We start from the raw sequence: 26,594 nt of genomic DNA, 5'->3' as shown, positions 1-26,594 counted from the left end.
ACAATTAATAATCACGGTTAATTTGTTGAATTAGATAATCTAATTAGAATAAATTTCGGATTATCATTATCGCGAAATTACGAATAACTTAGACAGAGATCGACCGCGATTATTAAATTTTCAATGATAGATTACGCATATTCGGCAAACAGATCTTTAATGAGAGTTTGAGAAATGTTACACTCATCGGGGGTTAATCGGCGGTGAACCGGCTCATCTTAGACAGATGTCGAAACTAACCGCGAAGTTCAAAAGGCCATTATCCCTTCATTACGACGAACTTTACGACGACTAATCTCAAATTTCTCTAAACCGATATAGAACGCGGCGGCCGCTCCGCCGCATTTGGTCTAATTAAACGGGCATGACGCACATTTCGCAATAATTTCGTAATAATCACTAAGTATCTCCATATGAAATGAGTAACAAGTGCCATTGCCGATTGGATTATTTTGACACAGGTTCATGCACAACGATTAAAATCTTTCCACATATATATAATTCATATTAATTGAAATCGATCGTTTTTCAATACCATTCCAGATCTCTCTTTAGCGTTTCTGTTAAAAGCGCGATGCAACATCGCGAAATCGTGCGTGTCCAAGTTACAAAGGGCGCCGTTTGTCGCGGATACCAGTGATGTCTGCGGCCCCGAATTCATTGAACGTAAAAAAAAAAAAAGATATCTTCCACCCGTAGACACCAATAAGAGCGCGAGCCTGTTCCCCACGGTTTCATATCCGGGTAACTTCTCGCAGCCATCGGCGCGCGAAATGTCCCTGGGTCTTTGATGTCGAACATTACCAGAACACGGAGGATCCCGCCGCGGATGAGAGAAAGAGAGAGATGAATTCGACGCCCTACCACCCTGGTGACCACTCGTAAATTGTCACGCTTTCTGTCTCTCACCCCCGGTCTCATGCTTTCGACTCGCGCGCGCAAAAAGAGATAACACTCCCTGGCGTCGTTCTCGCACTTCAGCGAGTTGATCGTGGCAAGAAACGTGCCGCTGTAGGGGTGGCCACGTCCCTCCCGCGACGCGGCGAGACCGGGAAACAATTAAGGGAAGACGAGCCGCAGTGTCGCCTTGTATGATAATGCGTTGTAACCTCCGGCACACAGAAGGAACGATACGAAAAGGAAAGGAGAGGTGGAGTGCGTGAAACGCGGGTATGCAGGTAAGCGACAAGGGGGAAGACAAGGGGGAAGGGGGAGGATGCAGCTAGAAAAGAATACGAAGTGGATTGTCGAGGGGAGGGGGTTGGAGGTCGTGGTTCTTACTTTGCATTCTTTTGTGTATCCTCCTGAGCCCTCCATCCGCCCTGCCGCTCTACCCAGTCGTCCTCCTCCCTCTTGAAGCTTGAACTAACGCCCGAGGTTTTAATGCACTTGTCTACTCCACATACCGTTCATAAAGACACATATGTCGTCTGTTGAACGAGTAGGCAGGAGGGCCGTGGTCTTGGAAAGTGGAGTGAAATATAGGCGCGTGTACGGAACAGGAGGAGGAGGGCAAAGGAAGAGAAGAAACGAGACGAAGTGAAGGAGAGAGAATGTGGTGAGCGTATAACGATATAAAATGCATTTTAAATTCTAAGCATCGACCGCATTATGGAAGGATCTCGACTTTTCGCATGCATAATTCCCGGGAGAAAGATGAGAACCCCGCGTAAGTTGAAAGAGGAAGCTATAGGAGAGCAGTGGTTCGTGATTTTTGTATGGACACGGAGTACCTACTATGTGGTTATTACAAACGTTATCTAATATTCCGCGCTGTTATCATTGAATGCATTATATTATATATTCGTATCGTCTTTCTTGCATTATACTGATAATAAAAAAATAAAAAATTTTCACGTAATTTTCAGTTTTACATATGAGTTTTATATATATTCCAAAAAAGTGTGTGTGTGTGTGTGTGTATGTGTGTGAAAAACATATAAAATATATATTGCTATATGAAAAATTTTTTAAATTATTTCGCAAAATATATAGACCGAATCTCAAAAACAGATTCAAAGCAAAAAAATAATAAAATTGTAGAGGAGCAACCTTGCAACGAAATAAATCCGAATATAAAAGGCATTTCATGCAATTATAAAATAATATATAAGGAAAAGAGCAAACAGAATATAAATCTATAAGTTGCTAAAAGAAAAACGCATCAAATTTTCACCGTATTCGCTAACGATTCTTCTTTAATACGAATATCGATAACTTTTTGCTCTTTTCTCGCAAATTAGTAACTCCAATCGTATATAAAACAATCATATTTATACATATTTTATAAACTGTGCTTTTTTTAAATCGTTATATATACTTATACGCAAAATAATTCATGAAAAAAATAAATAAAACTATAATGGTAATAATAAACAATTTGTAATGTTCACGTTATCAATAAATTACGGTGTGTTGTCCTACATGCACTCATCATTAATTAAGGATGAACTTCCGAAAATCATCCACGTTCTATTTACGTATTCTTCGATGAAAATGTTGTAAATAACTTCAAAATGAACATCTTTAAATAGATTTTTACCAATGAGAATGATATAAAATGTTCAAATAAAGTCATATATAGTGATTTAATATTTTCTTGTTATTTTTTGACATATTTTACATAGCTAAACGTATATAGATTTCCAAATAAATATTATGTATTAATTAATAACATTACAAAATATTTTTACTATATTTCTCTTTATATTGACAATTGAAGGGCTCCAAGCATTCACATAAATATATAAAGATCTCCCTCAACGTCTGATTAATAAAGACATACTTTACATATGTGAAAACTAATATATAAATATATTCCTTTTCAATATGTTATTCTAGGTCCCAATATATACAAAGATCGAAGCATGTAAACATTAGTAATCTCTGTTTTATACATAATAAATATTACTAATTAGTTTTAAATTTAGAATGAAATTTTTTCAGATATTAGATATGGCTTTAAACTTTTGTCGATAAAAATCCATTTTAAAGTCATTCAAAACATTTTTACTGAAGAATACGTAAATATAGAGTGATTTTCGAAAGTTTATTCTCTTAGTTAATGTATAAATAAATTATAATCAACAAATTTAAAACAATGTTTTTGTTCGATGCTGAACTATAGCAACTACAGCAAGACGCTATAAGAAACATAATATTTATAATCAATTTTACGATGTCGTATCCAAAATTCGTGGCATCTACATACTTATTTTTGATTGCAAGCTGTATAGTCGCCAAAGTTATGGACAACATTAAACATCCTAGCCAATATTCAAGCCATTGTTAATCAATACCGATGAGTTACACGTTCCACGAAATTGAATTGATCGCGACCGAATTCCGAAACTCGCCCGATCGATTTCAATGTGTGATTTAATTTCTACCTCTCAATTTAACATTAAACTTACCTCTTGCGTCCCGGTATCCGCGCACCAACCAGCCCTCTGCTACGGCGTCATTCGTCAATCTAGACAGAAGAAACGGAGCATCAGAAATCCGGATATACGTATTCCTTAACGAACGGTGGCCAGCTGTCTCTTTTTTCCTTTTTCCTCAACATCAATACGATAACAATTATGCTACGAGCACGCGGATAATATCTTCACGGTGGAAGCGGGCGGGCAATTTTGCGAGATCGTCTCCGATATAATGCCACGTAGGGAGGGTCGAAGGTATATATTCAAGTATGCCTTGATTCAAGGCACAGCAACGCGCGCGAGAGGAACCGGGGCTTACCGGGGAGATCTTTTCAGAGACGGAAAGAAAGCAGGCGTGAGATTCGCGCTTCATTCACTCGCGGGTCCATGACGGGGACGCAAAAGACCTCTCTTCTTCGAGATGTAATTAGCACATCTTTCCGCGACGTGCGACGATAATGCGGGCTTTTAATTAGTATGCGTTCATGTAACCCGACCGATTCCTCCCCGCAGCAACGGCGCTATCCGTTGCCATCCCGCTGTAGACGGCGAGATGATAACAACGACGACGGCAGGGACACACGTGGTCGATTTCACGCGCGCGTACCCGCGCGCGTGTGCACGCCGGGTCGCAGCAACGAACCGTGCGCGTTTATGTCGACGCATCACACGCCGCTGCACCGCAGAAGTGTCAATATACGGGTGCGTGTACGCGCGCGGCGAGCGAGCTCGCGTGCACCGATTTGCGTCACGGCGGATACCTCGGGCAGGTAAGGCGTTTCTGCAGTACAAAGAGCCGCGACGATCGTCGACGTAAACGACATAACGTATATAATTCGTTGCCTCACCTGCCGCTCGTAAATCGATCGTGATTTCGATTTCGTGTGTCGCCGGTCGAGCACTCGCGCACGAATATCGAGAAATTGATGGTACTCTAATTCCACGAAGATGAGAAACAATTGTAAATTCACACGGATAAGCGGGGCAATTTCTTCTGCAATTTCTTCGGTAATAAAAATCCGATATAGACACGCGATTTGCCGCGCACTTAATTTAAGTGCTGCAAATCCCAATCGACGTGGCTGTCATGACTCAGCGATGAATTGTGGAGTCTGCTTGGTGGTATTTCAAGGAACCGATCGAAACGCTTGATTTCGCTAATAATTTTCTTATAGACTTCCGACAATGCTGCATGCATTGATTTCAACGGTATAAAGACTGGTTTTAACTGTGTTGCCGACTTTTAAACTTTGTCGTCCGATAACGCATTGTGGCCATTGTCGATGTCATGTTAGTCATGTATAAGTCAGGGACATGTGCCAACAAAATAATAATTCTTCGTGCGACGCGTAAAAATAGATTAAGCCATTTTTTCGCGATTCCAGTAATCGGACGTGCAAAAGTGATAACGCAAAGCGACGTTTTTACTCAATTATTCACGCAAATGATTGTAAGGGCGCGATTTAAATTCTATTGTATCGACACTCGACGAAGGTTACAGACTGAAATGCACCTGTTTCCATAGACCTGTTCGTTTTAGCTGAACTTATTGCACGATTCATCTTTCTCTTTTTCTTTTCATGTTGAAGAGAAAAGGAGAAAAGATGAACTGTGCAAGAAGTTCAGCTAAAACGAACAAGCCTCATATGTCTAAGCTCGCGTTTTTATTTTCAAACGCGATCGCGCGCATACATCTGCAGACGCGAGCTTTAACGCGCGACACGTTAATCCGCAATTACCGTGCGAGCCTCCGCTCGTATCCTCGAGACAATTGTAGGGGGTGACGAAGGACACCAATTGCTGCTGAGCTAGCGACAGAAAGCTGCACGATTTCCGGGATGTGCGCTAATGTCTGATATTAGATCGAGTGTCGCAAGATAACGCGCATGGCACGCAGTCACGCGTGATTATGCAGAATGGGGGAAACGTAATCTATGTCAAACTGATGCACTCGACGTACTGGTATTTCCGTTAAAAATTATTTCGCAAGAATAAAACGACGGATGTCACAACGCGACTCAGCCGAAGATTTTTAGACTTTTTTTTTCCTCACATCAAGTAACCGCAACATAATGACCGAACGAAATATAAAAACCCGCGATATGTGGAGTAAAAACTTTCATAATGTCATACGCGAAGACAGTTGCAAAAATTTGCAACGTATACCGTCCATATAATTTTCAATGAAATGGGGAAGCTTTCGATTTTAAACACGCGATTGTCTGGCATGATATCTTTGGCATCTATAAACACGTTATAATCCCATTTAACTACACGAGACGTCGAAGAATTAAATATGCAATGAAACGCATTACATTCATTACGCGCCCTATCGAAGTACTATTTTAATTACAGCAGCACGCGCGGTGTACGCATCGAACTCTCAACGACGGTTTAAAACGTCCGACCGAAAAGTCGAGTTATATATCCGATTTTGAAGCGCGCGCGATCTGTGTCAATGCCACGATTTACCGTTGCGAGCCTTTCGGGAATTGAACGAATATTGAAATTGCGGGAAACGCACAGAACTTTTGCATAATGAGCTGGCCGGCTCACGCCGACACGCGGACGGTGCACGCACACCGACCCCGGCGCCGGCGCGTACATGAATATTTTCATTTGATTGCGTTAATTAAACTCGCGCTGCCCAGGCGATGACCTTTGAAGTTCAGCGGCACGCGGCACGCATACACCAATTACCGATATTATTAATTGCATAATGTGCTTTCTATTTTCGGCAATCATTGAGTTCGGTAGATGACGAGAAGAGGTACGACTCAATCTTGAATATAAGTATCTTTTCGAAGACAATATCTTATTAATTTTAAAATCAATTAGAAAATATATATATTCATATTTGACATATATATATAATATATATAATTTTTTGGTATAATACATATAATAATGATTGCAGGAGACCGCTATTTAAATTGTGTTCTACTTGCGATTGCTATTATAAACATATTCCTAATCAGTTCGTGCGTTTCGCGGTTTAATTGTATCAGCACAATAGCATTCGACATACATCTCACCGCAAGTGATTGCAAAACGATGATGCAGTACCTTCCGCATGCATCGTCCTTAAAATTGTCCGCGGTTTTGCGGTTAGATCCTAATCCGCGATGTTGCGAGAAATTAGAAAAATTTAACGGGGAATTCCTCCAGTGTTTCTTTGATAAGGCCGACCGCGAGATGACGGAAATTATTGTGCGTGTGTACTTACGAGCTGTGATACAGCCGCAGAAATGCGTTATGAAATGCCGATCTACACGAACGAAAGACGATGGAGGCAGGACGCAGGTCGCAGACACGAAATGACGTTTTATCGCACGCACGCAGCGGTCAATACGCGACGAGTTGTGAACTAACCTTAACTTTCTGCGTTGCGGACGATTTAATGCACCTCTATTAATTCGCAGTTCGCGAAACGCAAGATACACGCACAGTTTACGTGTCAATATAACCTCTATAGACAGAGAGGTTAGACGCCTTACGAATGCATTGCGTATTGCGTCACGCTGCGTGCGATCGGTGCGATTAAAACGTCATCTCGCGTTCGTGTCCGCGACCTGCGCCCTGCCTCCAGTGGCTCATATGTAGATCGGCATTTTACTGTTTCTTCATGAGACAACGCGGCAAAACGAACCAACCTTGAAAACGTTAGCCTTGAAAATAATATAAAATAATCATAGAGAAATTCCGTTTATTATAACATTTAACTTTTTCGAAATATTTCGGAATAAAGTCGATGTGCAATATCAAAGCTTTTAAAACAAAAAGGACTATTTAGATTAATTATTATCGAAAACAGTACTCAGCCAGAAATGATTAGTCGAATCGACGTTGATTTGATATCCAAGTGTCGATGAATGATCGCTGTCGAATACTGGTTGATATTCTTGTCATATTTGATCTCATCATAATTGTTTTTATGTTAATTAAGTAATTATAAATATTTCTGTTAGATTTATATTGTCTTTTGCATCTCCCACCTCAATTTCTCTCTCTCTCTCTCTCTCTCTCTCTCTCTCTCTCTCTCTCTCCCCCTCTCCCTCCCTTTCTCTTCCCCCTGCCATCCCTTCGCCTCCTCCTTCTCCTCCCTCTCTTTCTCTTTCTCTCTACATTGAATAGTATTATACTGTGCTTTTAGATTTTGCATCAATTCAATATAGAACTGGCCGAAAGACGATAGAAATCTTGTAAAAATATTCATAATTACGCAATTAATATAAAAATAACTATGACAAGACCGAAGACGACAAAAATAACAATTAGTATTCGACGCATCGACGTCAAATCAACTTCGATTCGACTAATAATTTCTGGCCGAGTATATTATGTAGTTTTATAGTTAACAATATATTACCCCCCCCCCCTCCTTCTCAGGTTTAGCTCCGGAAAAAACTTGCGTATGTTCTCGTAGCTGTCTTATTATGAATTGAAATGATCAAGAATGTCACAATAAAAGAAACTGCAAATAGAAAGAGCGAGGAGATCGTGGCGGTAAGTACATTATAAATTAAAACATCGAAACTTATCAATCAGCGTGGATAATATGATCTAATACAGTTTTAGTTTAATTATATATTTTTATACTTCTAAATTGTTACTTATTAATGTAAAAGAGAAACTATACTGATAAAGATGACCGCAATCAATGATCGAAATATTCCGGGACATTAATTGTTTTATTAAAAGAATTGTGCACGCCACAACATCGGTATTCTGACTCGCATTGATATTGCCTGCATTCATATTGATTTTAAACCAACGAGCTGTAAATTTTATTATTTTACAAATAAAATATTTATTTTTTTTATTATGTCACATCTATCTAAACTCTCGGACAAAAAGACTTATAGTAAATCAATAAAATAATAAAAATAACTTTTCGAAATAATGGAATATAATTTTTAGAAGAAAACAGAAGAAATATATATATATATTTTTTCTGCGTGTGTAATGTAATTTCACGTAATTTTAGACAACACATTCCTGCTCGGTATTAACGATTTTCAGCGCGCTTTCGAGACCTCGCACCATCGTATTCCGTTTCGCTATGAGATCTACCAACCACCGCCGTTAGGGTGAAGTACTTACAGCACAATGAGTATGCAAATAGGCCGGCATTCGGCTACATTTGTTTCAACGAGCTTGGAAACGCCGTCTCGCGAAGGAGAAGTTCCTCCTTCGCGAAGCCCATAAAAGTCTGTCCCGTGTCTCCAAATCTTTACAAAGCGCGAAGAGAGTTACTTTCCGTGCACTTTTATTGCTCGTTACCTTGCTCGTGTCGCCTATACTCGACACTGTTTTCGCGTTCTTTTCATGACGAGTGACTACTTTTCTCCGCTCAAATATATCGATCGCGAAAGTTTCCGCCCTTCCGTGTTTCATCACGAATGGCACAGTCCGATTAGATCGAGGCTCTTTCTTCCAAGTCTCTCCACACTTGGAAGGTTCCTCCGCAAGTTAAAACTTTCGGAACTTCATTCGCATGCATCCTACTTCGTTCACTTCTCGCCCGCGCGTGTCCTGGGAGATTAGGCTCGACAATTCAGATCTGACGAAAGTTTTCGTCTCGCGTCGCGTAAAGCTTAAACGGCAAACGACAACGACGACGACGACGACGACAGCGTCTTAACGCGTCACAGCGCGAGTGGCAGTTCGAAACTTGGCGGATTTCTGACAACGGCCACGGCCGTTTGGGAACAGGCTTAAACAGCGTTACTCCCAACACTTGCTGGGACATGATAACGGCCGCGAGATTCCTAAAGCTCGATGCACGCAGACTCGTTTGGATCTCGGCTCAATCGCTCGATTCCGCGCTTCGATTGCAGCTAGCCCCGATTCTCGAACGATCCTCGAATGATCCTCGAGTATCCGCGCTCCAGTTGGGAAACGCTATGTAATCAGAGCTCTTCGTCTACATGCGAGGCACGCTAATGACGCGGGCGATTAAGCTCGCGCGATGACAATCCACTCCCGGTTCGAAAAACGAGTGTCATTTTTTTTTTATTCGGCGGGAGTGCGCGCAAAGTGCATAATAGAATTCATTGCCCGAGGTAATTCTACTTACTTATTTTGTTTTTGTACAGATTATATTTCTGCGAGAGATAAAATTGAACCGTTTGAGGCATAGTGCCGTCTGATCAATAGCTGTAATTACGCTTATTCGTTATGTGCTTATTAAGTTATATATTTATTAAGTTAAATTACCTTTCTTTATCTCTTACAGATACCTTTTTATTTCGTTTTTTTTTTTGCTCTGCAACGTTTCGATTACAATTATAGATTTGCATTTAACACTTTTCCATCGTGTATATTAGATCTTACTTGCGCGGAATATTACTTGGGTTTTGACACTTTTGCAACTTTTAAAAATACGTGCATCCCGAGTACATTCGATTCGCGGAATAAATGATTTCCCTAGGCGCACCCGTAATCTTATGCGAGCGATACGAAAAGTGCCAGCGCGCATCACATTTGACGCATGACGGCTCCAGATGTATCTCAAGGCGAAGCGGTAAACTCCTACCGAAAACCGGGACGTTTCCCGCAAGTTTCGCGAGCAAGAACGGATGCGAACTTAGAGACCCGGTAGAGAGACCCCACCGGATTCGTAATCGCGTAATCCAGAGATTTCATTAAACCAAATATCCGAGCTTTCTGTCGTCGGGGCTTAAGTGCGCTCCCTAACCGAGAAAAAGTTATGCGATTTGGTACATTGGAAATCTGCTTTTATCCCCGCCGCAAATTAGCTTTAGCAAAATTAATTAAGAACCGGGAGCACCGGGGTTGAGTAACGCTAAGATCGCCCATAATGGAGATGCGAACTTTAATCCCGTTCGATCAACCCCGCTGTCAAGCAAGTAAGCTAATCAAGCAAGCTGTTTCCACCCTTTCTTGCCGTGTATGTAAAATTGATTTCTCTCCCGTGACACGCGAGAAATGGTTTTTTTTTGCTTTCAATTGTAGGCATCAAAGTTATAATTGCGTTGTCGGTACGCACGTCGCGCGGCTTATAAAGATGCTTTACCACTAGCGGCGGCGACGTTATATTGTGTCTTATCCCAGACGGGCTTCGATGCACGAACGTATATCGAAACACGGAACTTCGCTGTCAAAATCCCCGACGTGAGTCGCGCCGGAGTGTGCAAAAGTGTCAATGCGTATATACCCGTATTTTATCGGGCCGTTAACGAATCCGTGATGGATGTTAAGGAGCGCGTCGTGGGAAAGCGACGTCCATTCTTTCGACGACAATACGGCCATTTGATAAAAGTCACTCGATCCCCCTTTCGCCGCGAGAACAAATATTGGAAGGAGAGAGAGAGAGAGAGAGAGAGCTCGCGCGCGATAAGCGTGAAACTCTCTGAATTCGAAGCTGTTTGTAGATTACGGACGCGCCGGGATGCGTGCGTGTGCGTGTGCCGTTGCGCGTAGTCGCGTGTCGGTGTCAACACTTACTATGCCGCTTTACGAGGCAGATGTTGATAACGGGCGACAGCGACAGAGACAGGGACAGTGACAGCTGCCCCGTATTGTTCGACACGTTCGTTGATTATAGGTCAAAGGCCTCTTACGAAGGATCAAAGAATTACACCAAGTGTGGTCAAAATTCTTTTTTTTTTTTTCTTTTTGCGAGCCGATAATTTTCGAGAAATCCCTTCACGCGCTGTACAAATCCGAACACGCTGCACTTCCTCAGAGATTCGAGTCTAAAATTTGATCTGCACGATATGAAATCTACTTCGCAATTTCGCGCGCGACTTCTTCTCACGATATCAAAATTAACTTCATTCATTTGTACCGATCTATTTATATAGATATGTACGTACATACTTTCTACGACACGTTTACTTAACTATTCTTCGATAACCAAAAGATATGAAATTTCGATTTATCGCTGAGTTAATGGCGAGCTATTCAGATTAAACGAAAGCAATCTTGTTTGGTGTCTAAAGGAAGTAACGAAGTAACAAGAAGTAGTATCAAACTCTTTTTTAAGAGACATTCTTTATAAACGGCACGAAAGCGTGGACAATTTTAGAAACACAATCGAGTTTGACACGTTTAATGAAAAGCAAATAGCATCTTTATTCGTGCGCTCGATAACCATCTTGTTCTGTCAAATAATCTATATTAAGATGCACTCGCGATGTATCACCACTTTTACCACTCTCTACGGCAAACTTAAAAATACGTTAGACTTGACACAAATCTTTTTTTTCTGTTTTTTTTTTTAAATAGACACGAAACGCGCTGCCGATGGAAGCCTATATGTCAATGACATATTCTGATCCGTTTCTATAGGATAAGTCACAAAAATTGATTAAGTTTCATTAATAGAGTGTGCTGTACGATAACGATGGATATAACACATTAAAGTAATATTATGAAAAAATAATTAGTATCTAATAATTTGGTGCACAGTTTCGTATCGTAACGCCAAAGAAATATTTCGAAAGGAGAAATGTGTCAATGATTCTCAAGCGATAGCCGCGAAAGTTTGAGGAGACGATTAATAATTCATTGTACTTAGTAGTGCTTGAGCTACAACGCAAATACTAATTTAACAATACCGTGGAAAATCAGTCTTTCCTTCGGCTAGCGAAGTAATTATTCGAAACTATGTTAATACGATCTGCTCGATGAGAAAACGGGCTAAATTCCGCTATTTATATCCGTTTTTGTCGGATCGTTAAGTACATGTTCGCGCGGATATCGCGGAGGATGACTTCTACTTATTGCTCACTTTACGAAATGAAAAAAAAACCACGAGATATCGGACATGATTTCTCGCGAAAAATCTACAAATATGAAGAGCACCGGTTGAAATATCGGTAATCTTTCAGTAGTGATATCCGCGAGAGCGATATTCTTCGGTTTTACATCTTGGCTCGCGTCGCATTTGCACCGCGAGAATTCCGGAGGTTCACGAACCTTGAATTGATTTTTTGAAAAATTCATACGCAAATGGAGTAGATCGAGCGAGCGAGTTTAAGATTGCTGAAAATAAAGGTTCGGAAAATACCGGTTCTATTAGTCGGATGGGGTAAACCCGATGCATTATCGGACGGCCAGCGGAATGGTCTCTTCGCGAGAAAAAAATAGATGTGAATATAAACGCGATGTCGAGACCGCGAAGGATCTCCCGACGGAGGTGACGCGCGATAAAAATCATGCGATTATGAAAGACTCATACGCGCGTCGTGGTGACAGTGACGATAACAGTTATTACGCACAATCCGATTTCCACAACGGTTAACGGTTTCGTAAAGAAATTACGAAGTTTCTTACACAGTCGAGGTATAATTCCAAGAATCGTCGTCCCTTATGCACACCTTATGACGTAAACTGTATAAAAAAAATATATATATAAATTAGCAAGGATGTGGGATGGATATGTGTAGGATCGTGCAAGCTGTCGAAATTACGGAGCCTCGTAAATCTGCGTAGTGCGTATACACAATCGTACAAGCAGCTACATCGTTACATTGCGACGAGGGCTTGCAGCGTCGATTAGGCGAGACACAGAGGATAATGCGTACACGTGGGGAAAATAGAAATAAATAAAATGCAACGAAAAGCAAAAAGCATAAATTGTATTTCGTAACAATAATATGAGCGTAACGAAAGCGAAACATTGGTAGCACACACCGCACAAACCGCGCATTGACAATCGCGATGAATAATGGAGGGGTCAATTAAATCTCAATTAAACACCACCGGATAATACAAATCGCGGCTCTTTTCAGCATCACCCCACACCAGGGGGGGCTAGCTTTTTTAAACACCGCCGGCGCGCGTTTACTCGCTTCGAAAATCAGCATGCCTAGCGCACCCGCGTTATATGATCATTTTATATACCTCGTAAAGAATAGCGTATTAAAATTAGCTTGATGGGCTTCGAAAATATGATTTCCACTCCGCGCCCATCGATAATCTCGCCATTCGACCGAATCAAATTCTATCCCGACACTTGGCGATACCGATACCCACGTATTATATTCTGTATCAAATTATCCCGCTAATTTAATAGCACGTTGTCGTCCTAATTTAAAGCCGCGTCCATCATTAATCACGGACGGCCGCGACTCGAAACTAAATCAGGGTAGCGCGAAGTATGCTCGCGTATAATGGCAACAAGGTACATTTGCGAATGCGTTTACACTCCACTATCGCTACGAAGGCACGCAACGTCCGACGACCCTCTTCCCGAACTCGGGCGAGGAGGAAGAAACACCGGAACGCACGAAAGAAATTCTATCCGACGATTCATTTTTTTTTTGTCCTTTCTCTCGGTAACTTTTCTTATTTCTTCCCGTCGATTCTCTCTCCCTCTTTGCAACTCCGTTCGTCCGCTAAAACTCGTAACGTTTACCATTGCGTTATCGCGGTATCGCCAAGTTTCGATGATACGCAACGATTTCCTTTAAAATATCCGAGGTATGGTACAGGGACACAATAATAAGCGCAAATCGGCAACTAAAGCTCGATTATTTTCATCGCTGTGTATTTTACGGAACAGCACCGAAACACTGCGAAACACAATAAGAGATGCACCGGCCACGCGCGCGTAACTTTACCTTATCTGCGATGCGACCACATTATCCCCGAGATAAACACATGTGTCACACTAAGTCACGAACGGCGTGCCGTAGGAGCAACGGTGATCACAGACTGGTAAAAAGAAACGCGGATCGCGTGATACGCGGACACACAAATGTTCATCCGTAGATCAACCAAGTACCGCTTGAGCGACGCCCGGACACTGTAACCAATCGCCACCACTGTAGTCCACCTACAGTTCACCCGGTCGACCGATCATTTTGTGAAATCGCGAGGTAGAGATGCGAGGAGTATAAGTTGCGGGATCACATAGTCTTCCGCGAAAGTTTCCTTGTCGTCATCGCGAGTCACGTTGCGCTTTATCCACGATCAAGCACCACCAGTGAGCACTGTTCGTCCGTTGACCGCTAGCAGCCGCCAACGACTCGAGAGATTCCGCGCGATCTTCCCGTTCACCACGGCCTCGTGCACCACGTTCGCGGACCCGTAGCTCCACGGCGTTTGGTCCTTCGTGTCCTTAGGGCATACGTATATATCCGCGAGCGGGTGTGCGCGTTCCTTGGACGTGTACGCACGTGCATGTAAGCCGGGCGTCTCCGTGTGTAGGTAGAATCGCGGGTTCCGTGCGGTATAGGCGAGCCGTACGTCGTTTTCCCCCGGTCGTACGTGTGTGTCGCGCGTGTGTTACGTGTGCGCGCGCGCAAATAGTCTCATGTGAGTGTTTGCGTGTGTGCGTGTTGGTCGGTGTATGCGGTGTACGTGTAACGTGTCGTGTACGTGTATGTGTGTATGTGTGAGTGGGCTAGCGGTGCGCGCGCGCGCGGCTGTACCGGTGGGTATATTACAAGGTGTACGCGTCTTAAGTGATTTCGGCCTCGCTGGTCAGCCCCGGCAGCTCCGTATGATGAGGCCGCCGCTTTGCTACTGACAGACCTAAAGACCACCCTAACCCTGCAGTCGGGGACGAGGGGTTCCCCACCCCCGTCGTGAGCGTCGACGAGAGAGAGACCACCCTCCCCCGCCAGGGACCAGGGCGAATAAGCAACCCTTAGCACCCGATGCCACCTCCACGGCGGCGGCGCAAACGCACTCCTGCCTCCGAGGGTAGTCTTATCCCCACCGACTCTTTCGTAGGAGCGAGACCACCACCCCCACCCACCCCCCAGTCGATCCCGGTCCTGCCACCACCACCGCCCCCTCCTGCACCCCCTCGCGACGCACGCTACCGACGCCGACGCCGCCGACGCCGCCGCCGCCGCCGCCACCGCCGCCGCCGCCGTATCTACCCCTCCAACGCGCGGAACCGACGGCGAGGAATCCCTTCCAGAGACGAGAAACCCCTTCTTCCCGTTTCCTACAGCTTCTACGGAGGAGAGTCGTCTTAAGATAAAAACACGGACGATCGGGTTTTGCAGTTAACCCACTCACCCTCGACTTGCATCCCCTCTACACGCGCGTCCTTCCCGAGTCCCCCTTGTCATCCTACCCCTGATCCACCGATGTATCCCCCTACTTCGTACCACCGGACTCTTACAAGCAAGCAGCCTCGAGTCAACCCCAACCCTTTTCCTCCGTCCCATCCCGTCCTCCTCGCCACGCTGCTCCGCGGATGTCTACGACTCAACGAAACTTTCGATTCTTTCGGGGCCAACCTTCACAACCCCCACCACCCCCTCCCCCATTTTTTCCTCTCTTCGCCGACCGATACATCGCGTGTCGACCCGTTCGACGTTATCATACCGTTCACCCTCGGAGTACACATATTCCCCACCCCTCTGGCATGGCGTTCCCACTGCGAGAGACAACAACAGGACCGACCTCGTGGTTTTTTACAGAACGGAGGGGGAAAGGTGGCCGTATATATTGTTTCATTTTTTTGAACGGTTTCAGGCGCATCGATCTTCGACGACTACACATCCCGTCCTAGTCACACGCCGATATGACGCGCCGACAAGATCACTTTCGCCCTGCGTTTCTTTCCGGAATAAACTCCACGATCCCCGTGCGCTACGTGCGTCATCGATACTCTGACGTTTTTCATCGCCGGATAGATTTCTCATTTGGGAGATGATGATGACAGTGACGAGTTTTGTGCGAGACAAAAATAAAGGTCCGTTATATAATATCTTCTCGGGACGAATGCGATATGTGTGCATTTTCGACTTCCTGTTCAACTTTTTATATTTTCTATATTTCTGTGAAAGATTAATGTCATATCTGTCAAGGGTATTACTAGAGTGACTCCGTTTTGAAAAGACACGAGTGGACCCTTTAAAGTTTATCCGAGGATGGACAGAGAAAAGTAGACGCGCGATAATATGTTGATTGAAACGAAGATACGGAGAATTCTACGAAAGATAATAATAACGGATATTGCGACGCGATGTAAAAATTCGCGATGTAAACGAGATACAACGATAAATGGACATAGAAATAATACAAAGAACATGAAATACAGTTTCTCCTATTGTCAGTTTACGAACAATTTTTCTGTGATTTTATTTCATTTAAATGATTTTTTTGTGAAATCGTTTCCCTTGAAAAAGAATCTAATTATTGTATTCTATAAATTTTTGTCCGTAAGCTAAATGTGAAATCTGTAAATGCAAAGTTCATAAAATATGAAGACAGAAGGTATTTTCCATAAAAAATACATTGGCAAATTCGCTTTCGCGCTTAGCCCTTTGACCATGAGATTGTATCAATTTAAATGCCTGAGAGAATGAGAGTATGATTGTTTATATTTGCCCGAAGTTTGAAAAAAAGCTAATATCAATTTTAACTTGACAAAGTTGCTGTAGCTTTTAGATGTCCCGTCCAGAATTAAAAGGAATTAAAAATCAAAGTATCTTCCGAAAACAGGTTGAACGTTTGCATTTACAGATTTCACATTTAGCTTACGGACAAAAATTTATAGAATACAATAATTAGATTCTTTTTCGAGGAAAACGATTTCACAAAAAAATCATTTAAATGAAATAAAATCACAGAAAAATTGTTCGTAAACTGACAATAGGAGAAACTGTATTTCATGTTCTTTGTATTATTTCTATGTCCATTTATCGTTGTATCTCGTTTACATCGCGAATTTTTACATCGCGTCGCAATATCCGTTATTATTATCTTTCGTAGAATTCTCCGTATCTTCGTTTCAATCAACATATTATCGCGCATCTACTTTTCTCTGTCCATCCTCGGATAAACTTTAAAGGGTCCACTCGTGTCTTTTCAAAGTCCGTAGTAGTTAGACTATGTTTCGTCCGAACTCATAATGCGCGGGTACTACCAAATTTCATGACGAGAATCAACATTCTAGATTATTCTAGAAACTACAGTAGACTGACGTCTTTTATTAACTAAGCCTTTCTAATAAAGAGGGGGGAAAGAGAAAGAGAGCGAGTCGCGGGGCCGCGGATGTATCGAAACAAATTTTTATGCGGGTCAAGCTTTTCTGCGCTTTTCGAAGCCGCCACCCCCACCCCTGGCTATACACCCCACTACCGATCGACACTCATTTATACTTTTACCACCACCCTACCACCCCCACCGTGGGGATTGTTTATGACACGATTCGTTTGATTATTAGCTGTTTATACGCGACCATCGATCGAACCGCTAACTGCACGCGGCATTCCGACAGCAAAACAGTTCCGCCGCGCGCTTTACTGAAACCCTTTCGCTCCAAAACCGGATTTTTTTTTTTAAAACGTGTACCCGAACCGACGAAACTGGTTCCGTTGGATTTTCCGTTGGTCTCCTTCTCGTGTTCTTAGTTTAATACGGACGACCGCTCGCGCGAACGACATCTTAACAGTGTTCCATGGATACGTCATCGTTCGTCGCTAATTAATTTTAAGTGTACGACAGAGATCAAAATGACAGTGCGAATCTCTGTTTTACGATAATCAGCAGAAAAATAGAGAGTGATGAAACGTTGAATTAAAACCACCACCATTCTTCTCTCACTTTTTCTAAGTTTCATTCCGACGATTATTTGCTATCACGAAATCGACAGATTTAATTCACAATTATAGCAAAAATTAACGTGATTCTCGAATAGTTGTAAAAATACTTGACGTAATGAAAAACGATGCTGATTTTTGAAACGTTAATTGAATTCAACATTCGCGAAGCACTATTAATTACACCGATATTCCCGATCCTAAATGACCGGTTATTTATACATTTCAGCTTACGTGTGTCGCGTTTGAGAATAGCTCCGGTGAGGTTTATGTTATTGATTTAAAAACGAATCCGCGTTGCGTCTGTCCCGACCTGTCGCGGGTTAAACGGCTGCCGTCGGAACAATGTTTGACATCTCCGCTTTTCTGGCTGACAGGACCCGACCGTACCTACTGTCACGAAGATGCTTCCGATAAGTTTTGCCCAATTATCGCGCATTTCAAATTCTCCTTTATTCATCAATGCTTTTGCGTCAGGCTGCAATTCTACGAGTATTTTAGAACTCAATTCGTTGCCACTTGTCACACGAGGCTTATTTAAAAACGGTTCTTTTTCTCAAGCGCATACTTATTGTCACTCATTTGTCATTTTATTCCCTATAATTCATATATCGATTTAATTTCTTATTCACTTATTGAACACTCTTATGCTCGATATTTCTAGCAATACGACTTTTACGTAAAAATTATACAATTGAGTTAATTGTATAACTCTGACACGCCTTTCTCTACAACAGAAGTATTTATTGTATCGCGTTATTCATTCGCGCCATTATAATTTGGAGAATATTTCCGACGTCGTTAATTGTACAATGATTATATGAATAACACATTATTCCATCTGAATTTTTTTTTTTTTCAGTTGTCGATAGCACAAAGTGATGTCACCAAAGCAGCGCGAATTTTAGTAGCGATTCAATATTCCGAACGCGATTAGATCATTGAGGTATTCGACGCCTAAATATCTTAGCGCGTCCATTTCAATAAAGAGCCGCGTAATTATTTATTATTAGCGCGATTAAATTGCACGATGTTTCTCGTGCAATCGCACGATCGTTCTCGTTTTATTAGTCAGGAGCACCATGATCGAAGAGATATACGGATCTCTCGCACGATCTCATTGTCACTCGGATATTGTCGTCGCTGCCGTTCTTTTTATACGCGAGTTTCGTTTTACGATTATTTCTTAACCCGAGCACAGTTAACACCAGCACATCACACCCGTCACCGTCAACATCACCACACGATCAAGAGTGTCTCCTTCGTGCGGAGCGTAACTCTATAAGGGGAAACGAACCGCGTAGTCAGACGCCCGCGCCGTAAGAAAAATAAGCGAGTGTATCACTAGCGGAAGACGCGCCGCTTCTCGAGCTTACGTATCCCTCTACTGAAAGAAAGTAAGTGCTGTCGCAACGGTTGTTTAAATGTGTATAAACTGTTGTATAAAATATCGCGCTCGCATGTGCTTAGCTTCGAAAGAACACTTCCGTTCGTTTTCGTATTGCCGAGCGTTTCTACTTATCTCCACTTATCACGGAAGGCTTTCTTTCTCCTTTATTACATCCTCTTATGTCCCTCATATCGTGTCTCGTATCAAAATAGGCCGTATCATAAAAAAAAAAAGTCCGTTTCTTCGTCGATTTCTTCCTCGCTAAAGTTTCTCGACGTTTTAGTTTTGGCAAAAGCAATCCGCGCGATCGAAAGAGGTAGCGGAAGGATTAATCCGATAGGGGGAAAAAAATCATATGATTGCGATCCGCGCGCGATCGAGGGAAAAGGAAGCGTTGCGCGCGAGACTCGCCGGCGACGCGCGAAACGAGAAAAAATGAAAGGCGAACGGAGGAAGGGTCGTGTGAAACGTCGCCCTTCACCCGTCGCGATTGTCGGCCACTCACCTGTTTGTCGCGCCGATCCCAAGGAGACAAGTTCGGAGGACGAGGACGGGTTAAGAAGACGTTCACAACATCGGCGCACTCGAAGCCGGCAGATTGGCGATCCTCTTCGTTCCTCTCTCACTGCAAGCTCTCGCGCGAGCTTTCAACATCACAGTATCTACAACGTCGAGGCGCGTCGTTTTAAAAAGTCCTCTCGCCCGGGTCACCTTTCCTTCCCTTTTTTCCTTTTTCCTCGTCGCGAAAACTTTCTTTCCGGTTTTTCTTTTTTTACTTAATAAAGAAAGCGAAAAAAAAGAGAGAACCGAACTTTCCTTTGGTTTTTTTTTCTTCTAAATATATATATATACGTTAAACAAATCGTTTCCTTTTCTCGTCCTTTTCCACGGCTCGCGCGCGCGGCCCCGGTGCCTCTTTTTACGTGCGGGGCTCCCGGCCTGAACGAACGTGGCCGAACAGCGCGCGGGTAGAGAGAGCTTGGGCTGCGTGGCGGAGCGCGAACTTTCGGGCTTGCGGGCGCACTGGCGCACACGGCACACTCGCACCGCGTAGGCGGAGAGAGGAGAAGCTCCGGCGGATGCTGTAAGCCGAAGGGAGAGAACTACGCGCGCCGGCCAGCGGCGGAGCAAGCCGGTGGCCCCTCTTGGCCACCTTGCCCCGTACGGTGGCGCCTCTACCGTCCGCAATCGCAACCTCCGTCGTTGCTTCTCCTAGGCGCGCAGTACGTGTGACGAGGACGGCGCGACGTCGGCGTGAGATCGGCGGCAGGCGGTGGGAAACGAACGAGAGAAAGAAGATCCGCGCCGAGCCGGCCGAAGAGAAGGACCGGCGAAGCGAGCGAACGGGTGGACGGACCGACCGACGGACCCGACGGACGAACGGACGGACGGACGGGCGGAGGGTTGCCGGCGAAGGGTTGACGCGCGCGGGGGTTGCTGGTGTGCGAGATACGGCTCGCGCGCGCCGGGCAGAGAGACAGAGAAAAGTGCCGCGGGAGCAGGACCGCCCCTTGGCGCTGGTTCTACGCGGGAACCCCGACCGCCCGGAGCGGTAAAATTGAAGATTTATGCGAGACGCCGTTTACGTCGATTAACGCTACGCCGCGTACTGCCCGCCCGTAACTTATTTAAGGGCCCGCGCGCGATCGCGCGGTTTTTTTTACCCGCGGACTCCCGAGGTCGAGCGTTAACTGCGAACTGCGATCCTGCGATTCACTTGACTCGCGACTCGCTCGGGCGAGAGCGCGTTCGATATCGATCGAGATTGAGACGTTCGATATATATGGCGCGATACGAGATCTGTCACCCGTGACGAGCACCTGCTACTTCGAGCAGTTCGTCTCGCGCTGTGCATTCGGCGTCTAAACGTAACCGCGCAATTTTGTACTTATCCAATACGTTAAGATTGAAATGCTGAGTTATCGAACATTAGAGAAACGCGAAAAAACTAGAGTTATATATTCTGTTCGAAAAAAGACACAAGTCGCTCGCGAAAGGCTCTTACCCCCGGGTGACGACGGCCTCGTCAGCGCTCCTGAACGAGTCTCGAGGAAGGCGAGATAGCAACGGGGAGAATCGACGGTGCGACGAGGAAGATCCCGATCGTGTAAGCTCGCGACGGAATCGCCGTCGTGGTGGACGTGCAGGGCGGGCAGGGTCGCGGCAGGGGTGAGAGCCGCGCGTACGCGGGAGAGAGACGGAGCGCGCCGGCGTCTCTCTTCCCCCCTCCTCCCCGCTGCCCCGCGAGGCTCGAGTGCGACGAGGACGCGCCGGCGAACGATATGAGCGCCACCGAACTCGTTCGAGACGCGCCGGACAGCGATCGTAGGAGGAAGACGGAGCTTGCGGAGGCTGCGGAGAAGAGAGAAAAGCCCTGCGCGCCGGAGGGGTAGCACACGACGCAGACGGAAGCGGCGGAGACGGCGGAGGGAGAGAGCGAAAGAGAGAAAGGGAGAGAAAGAGAAGGCCCCCCCCCCCGCTGCAAGCTGACCACCGACCCTCCACGAAGGTATATACGAAGCGAGAGAGATATGACGCGCGGCGAGAGGACAGGTGCGAGAGAGCGACCGCGTTTTATCACACCGACACGCTCGTCCGCGTATACGTGTGAGCCCATGCGGATACCACGAGGTGTAATATCGGTATTTCCGAAGCGACGGTGTGCGTTCGGTACACGCGTATGTACACGTATATATCGGTGAGACACTTGGAGCGCTCACCTTCGACCCGAGGATTTTGCCGTGAAAGTTAGAGACCTCCGAAATCTGGGAGAGGGGAGAAAAAGCTACGATCTCTTTAAACTTTTCTCTTCTCGTCCCTCGGTCGTGACAAAAGATCGAGGATCGACTGTCCTTTTTCGAAAGGGGAACGTTTGGTGCCTCGTCGTCGTCGCGCCGGGGATCGCGCTCCGAGGAACGCGCTCGATGTTACACCGATTCGACTCCGTTTTTTTTTTTTGTTCTTTCTCTTTCAGTTGCAACGCGTGAGTTACAGAGTATCGCGAGGCTCTCGTGTAATTAAGCGTGAATAAACAAGCGAGCGGACCTATAATTTAGTCGGTCAGGACGGAAGCGGGCGCGAGCGAGACGGCGAGCGTGCTCGGTCATGCGCGATCGCCGGCAAAAGAGAGGCTCCGCTACCCCTTTCGATACGCGAAACGAGGACACGCGCAACCTCTCTCCGCCGCGCCGCGCCGCTTGTATCGCCGCGCGACGGGGCGCCCGCCCGGTGTCTCTGTGGTGGTGAGAAGCGCCGGCGGCGGGGTTGTGTGGTAGGTATTCCCGAAGAAAAATCGCCGCGAGTCTGTAGACGCCTGTACGTGCGTACTAAGGGGTTGGAGTACGGCGTGTGGTAGTGAAAGGGTTGCTGGACAGTGGCGAGCTCCTGCTTAGGCGGTCGCCGGCGGAACTAACGAGGAAAGGGGTTGGAATCTGCCACCTTTGCTCTAATGATCGCGCTCTACGCTCTAGTCCTCTCGTCGTCGTACGTAGTATCGGCTCGACAGATATCGTTCGAAGACGCGAATACGCTTCGATCGCTTTTCGAAGAATTTTGCACGATATCTCTCTCGGCTCGGTAGAAGAAAGTATATTAATCGATATTAAATAAAATCAACATTATACTTTGCGTTACGTTACGTTAAAACGTGATTATTCATCGAGCATAATTATTCATCAAGCGTAAATAATGAAAAGTTTGGAATAATATCTGTAATTAAGAGCCAAAAGCTTTTTCTTGTATTTTCTCGCATATTGCGATGCATATCAAATATCAAAATTAACGTCAAAAATGAAAAGCTGATGAAAACGCGAGAGGCGCGTAACGGTCTTCCGACAATGTTTCATTCCATTTTTTTTTCGTCGCATAGCTGGAATTACAATCGTTTAAGCTAAAATTATTGACTACAAACGACATATTCTCCTCAAAGGTTCGACGCACTAAAAGCGATTCTCCAGTAGCGGAGAGGTATTTTCATCGACACAGCGCAATATGACTATACGCGAAATAAACGGGCCAAACTACGAAACGGCGTGTGGCTCGATTCAGACCCTGCGTCTCAGTGTTATACCACTTTTTACACACTCCCTTCTCCGCCCCGTTTAACTCCACAACCCCGAAAAGCCCACTTACCCAATCATACCCCAATCTACCGCTGGCTCAGCGGCGGCGTGCAAAACTCTCGATCAACCGCCAGTATTTTTATCCCCGCAGTTTTTAAGGTCACTTGTTGCTTCTTACTATGCTAGTGCCGCGGGAAGAAACTCGCCCTCTTTACGAAGACCACCACGTCCACTTTTTTCCCGCAGCGCAATGTTATAATTGCAGCAGCGGGTGTGGAAAAGTGATATCGTAACAATTATGTTTTACGAGTTTTTAGCATGAATTAAATTAGTATATAATACGAAATATAAAAATGATAATTTGTACATAATATGATTATTAATATGTAACACAAAATAAGATCTTTTTTTAATTATAATATATACAGTGGATCAAAAAAGTATTTGCACACCCCGTTTTCTTATGATAACTTTATTCGAAGGAATAATATATAATTAGCTCCTAAGGAATTTATTACATATACTGTATGTAATAAATTACTTATGGAGACACAATTCGTACATGTATTAAGGCCGTGGCACATAGCTGGAATATTTCTGGAATATTTTCAACGTAACTTCTAAAGCAATCAATTTTAGCAAAATTAGCTTATAAAAATATATTTCTAGAGTGAATCAAAAAAGTACTTGTACACCCAGTTTCCTTACAATAACTTTATTCGAAGGAATAAAGGCCGTGGCACATAGAAAAACTTAAACAGTAAGCAAATCAGCCAAACATAGTCAAGAACTTAAGGCACGGTCCTAAGCGGTAGCGAATCCATACCGTTGATTTCCTTACTGCTTAAGTTTTTCTATGTGCCACGGCCTTTATTCCTTCGAATAAAGTTATTGTAAGGAAACTGGGTGTACAAGTACTTTTTTGATTTACTCTAGAAATATATTTTTATAAGCTAATGTTACTCAAATTAATCACTTTAGAAATTACGTTAAAAATATTCCAGAAATTGCATTTATTGATAAATTTTTTAATCAGTTTGAAATTGACGAATAGTTTTTTATCTTCTCATTCTGTCAATCCTGTAATGGCGCTTTCTTTAATTTCCACGAAATTATTTGTTGCATCGTAATACGTTTTACGCATCAATTAGAACAATGAATTTCTCCTGGGAAAAGTCGGCATGCGTTAGCAGGCTTTTCCGCATTCGGTATTTAGCGCGCATTAACGAGAAAATCGAGCTGGGGTATCACGCGTTCGTTAACCTGCTGTAATAATCGCGTCTGTATTTGACAAAAGAGGAGAACACAAGTGGAGAACGGACCGGTTATATAATCGGCACCGCGTCCACTTTTAATCGACGAAACTACTTTGCGCGCTGCACCTTGCCGCTACTTTTGTTCTCCCTTTCTCTTGCTTTTTCTCAATATAATGACAATATTTGCATTCTGGTCGCGCACGATTACTCGAGCTTTCTTGGTGCGGCAATGCGCATCCCTCACCCAGTTTCACCCCTTCGCGCCTCCGTTGCAGCTGCGCACGATACCCGATCAGTGTGGCCGGTATTTTTATTCGTAGATTTTAAGGTCACTTGTTGCTTGTTTAGTTATGTCGGGGTACACACGCGCCGTCAACACACCGGCGCATGGATCGGCTGGAGCGCGCGCGCGAGAGTGAGCGAGTGAGAGAGAGCGAGAGAGAACGCGTAAATGTGTGTGCTCAGCGGGGGCGTTCGCTCTGGTGTATCGTAATGCACGTGGACAAAGCAATCCGCCGACATGTGTTGAGGATGCTACATGCAAGCGCGGGATTGTGTACGTGGCATCGGACCGATAGGTGGACGCCCTGTCGATTTCATTTCCCCCATCGGACCATCGGACGGCGAGGGGGGTGCGCCGGCGGGGTTGAGCGTTCCACTATTTTTTTCTGGCTTTTTGCCCCTTTTTTCCGGGGCGTCCGGATTTCGCGTTGCGGTTTTTTTGCGCAGCTTTCGCTACTCGCGCGTGGTGCTCCTACCCTTGCACCCTCTCTCTCTCTCTCTCTCTCTTTCTCTCTCTCGCACTTCTCTACGCGCGCTTCGTCTCTCTCTCTCTCTCTCTCTCTCTCTCTCTCTCTCTCTTTCTCTCTTTCTCTTTCTCTCTCTATCGCTCGCTATGTATCGAAATGTCCTAGTCTCTCTTACCGCTTCTTTTCACACTAGCTCTCTCTCTCTCTTCCTCGCCGCCTAACTCTCTTCCCTCTCGCTTTATTTTTTCTGGCTTTTGCTTTTGTTTTTTGTCAACCACCGTTTGCCGCGTTGCGCGTTCGTTTTGTTTAGTGAGTTATGTCACGGCCACCAAATCGATCTTCGATGTCTGAATACGGGCGGCCGGAATTACGCTTGTAAAGCAATCAGAATTACGATACCGAAATCTTAGAAGCTTATGACAGCTTCTTATGAAACGCACGATTCTTTTAATCAAATATCGTTCGATCGTTCGATCCTCGCGCGAAAGCGTGACAATCTTGAAAAGAGCATGCACATGATTTTACATATGGTATAAAAACGTGTGGAGCTTGTTGCCGGGCAATTTATAAAAGTCATCTCGCTCTTGTAAATTTTCGAAAGAACATTCCATATCAGATTCCATATTCGATATTGACTTACTTCTCGATTCACCCACGAATGTATACTAAAGCAGTAGCGTAATGACAAGGAAGCATGTGATTGCGCACGCATGTATACAAAACCGAATACATGCATGGCAAAGTGGTGGTTGATTTGCGAGCGTCCAGCTTCCATAGATCGAGCAGATCAATGGCATCGACTCCCTAGAGTCAGTCTTTTCTCCCATCCTACTCCATCAAGTTGTAATGTGCATGTGCGTGATCCGCCAGAACTGAGCGACTGACATATTCGATTCCGATTATCGAATGCGTGTTGTCGTAAACAGGTGCAATCGGGAAACCTTAAACACGGTTTAACAGTCATTCGCGCTGTCAAGTCAATGATAAGTGTTCTTTGAATCTCAATGTCTGTTTTTTTTTCTTTTATTAAGTACAAAAAACATTTCTAAGATAAACTCCTTTATTCCGAGATTTGTTACGTAACTTGTCTTTTGTTTTTATTCTGGTACAAAATTTGCAAAAGAAATCTTAAAAGCAGCAATATCGATTTTTCTCTGAAAATACATCGCTTCCGCTCAA

General features: G+C 44.3%; 1 protein-coding gene and 1 long non-coding RNA gene across 2 annotated transcripts in view; one reads left to right on the top strand and one right to left on the bottom strand.

Annotated features, from left to right (window-relative positions):
- Nucleotides 1-19,892, bottom strand: part of LOC139818544 (uncharacterized) — a gene marked incomplete at its 5' end in the record, with an annotated part of 79,544 nt that extends 59,652 nt beyond the window's left edge. The window contains 2 exons of the mRNA XM_071787272.1: nt 3,414-3,472; nt 19,855-19,892. Coding sequence (XP_071643373.1) covers nt 3,414-3,472; nt 19,855-19,892 — 97 coding nt within the window. The remainder of the gene's footprint in view (nt 1-3,413; nt 3,473-19,854) is intronic.
- Nucleotides 19,893-20,105: 213 nt separating this feature from the next.
- Nucleotides 20,106-26,594, top strand: part of LOC139819576 (uncharacterized) — a 159,554-nt gene continuing 153,065 nt past the window's right edge. The window contains exon 1 of the long non-coding RNA XR_011733774.1: nt 20,106-21,858. This is a non-coding gene — a long non-coding RNA (uncharacterized lncRNA). The remainder of the gene's footprint in view (nt 21,859-26,594) is intronic.

The sequence above is a fragment of the Temnothorax longispinosus genome, chromosome 9 (genome assembly GCF_030848805.1).
Source record: "Temnothorax longispinosus isolate EJ_2023e chromosome 9, Tlon_JGU_v1, whole genome shotgun sequence".
Classification (NCBI taxonomy): Eukaryota; Metazoa; Arthropoda; class Insecta; order Hymenoptera; family Formicidae; genus Temnothorax; species Temnothorax longispinosus.
This window is presented reverse-complemented; position numbering and strand designations above follow the sequence as displayed.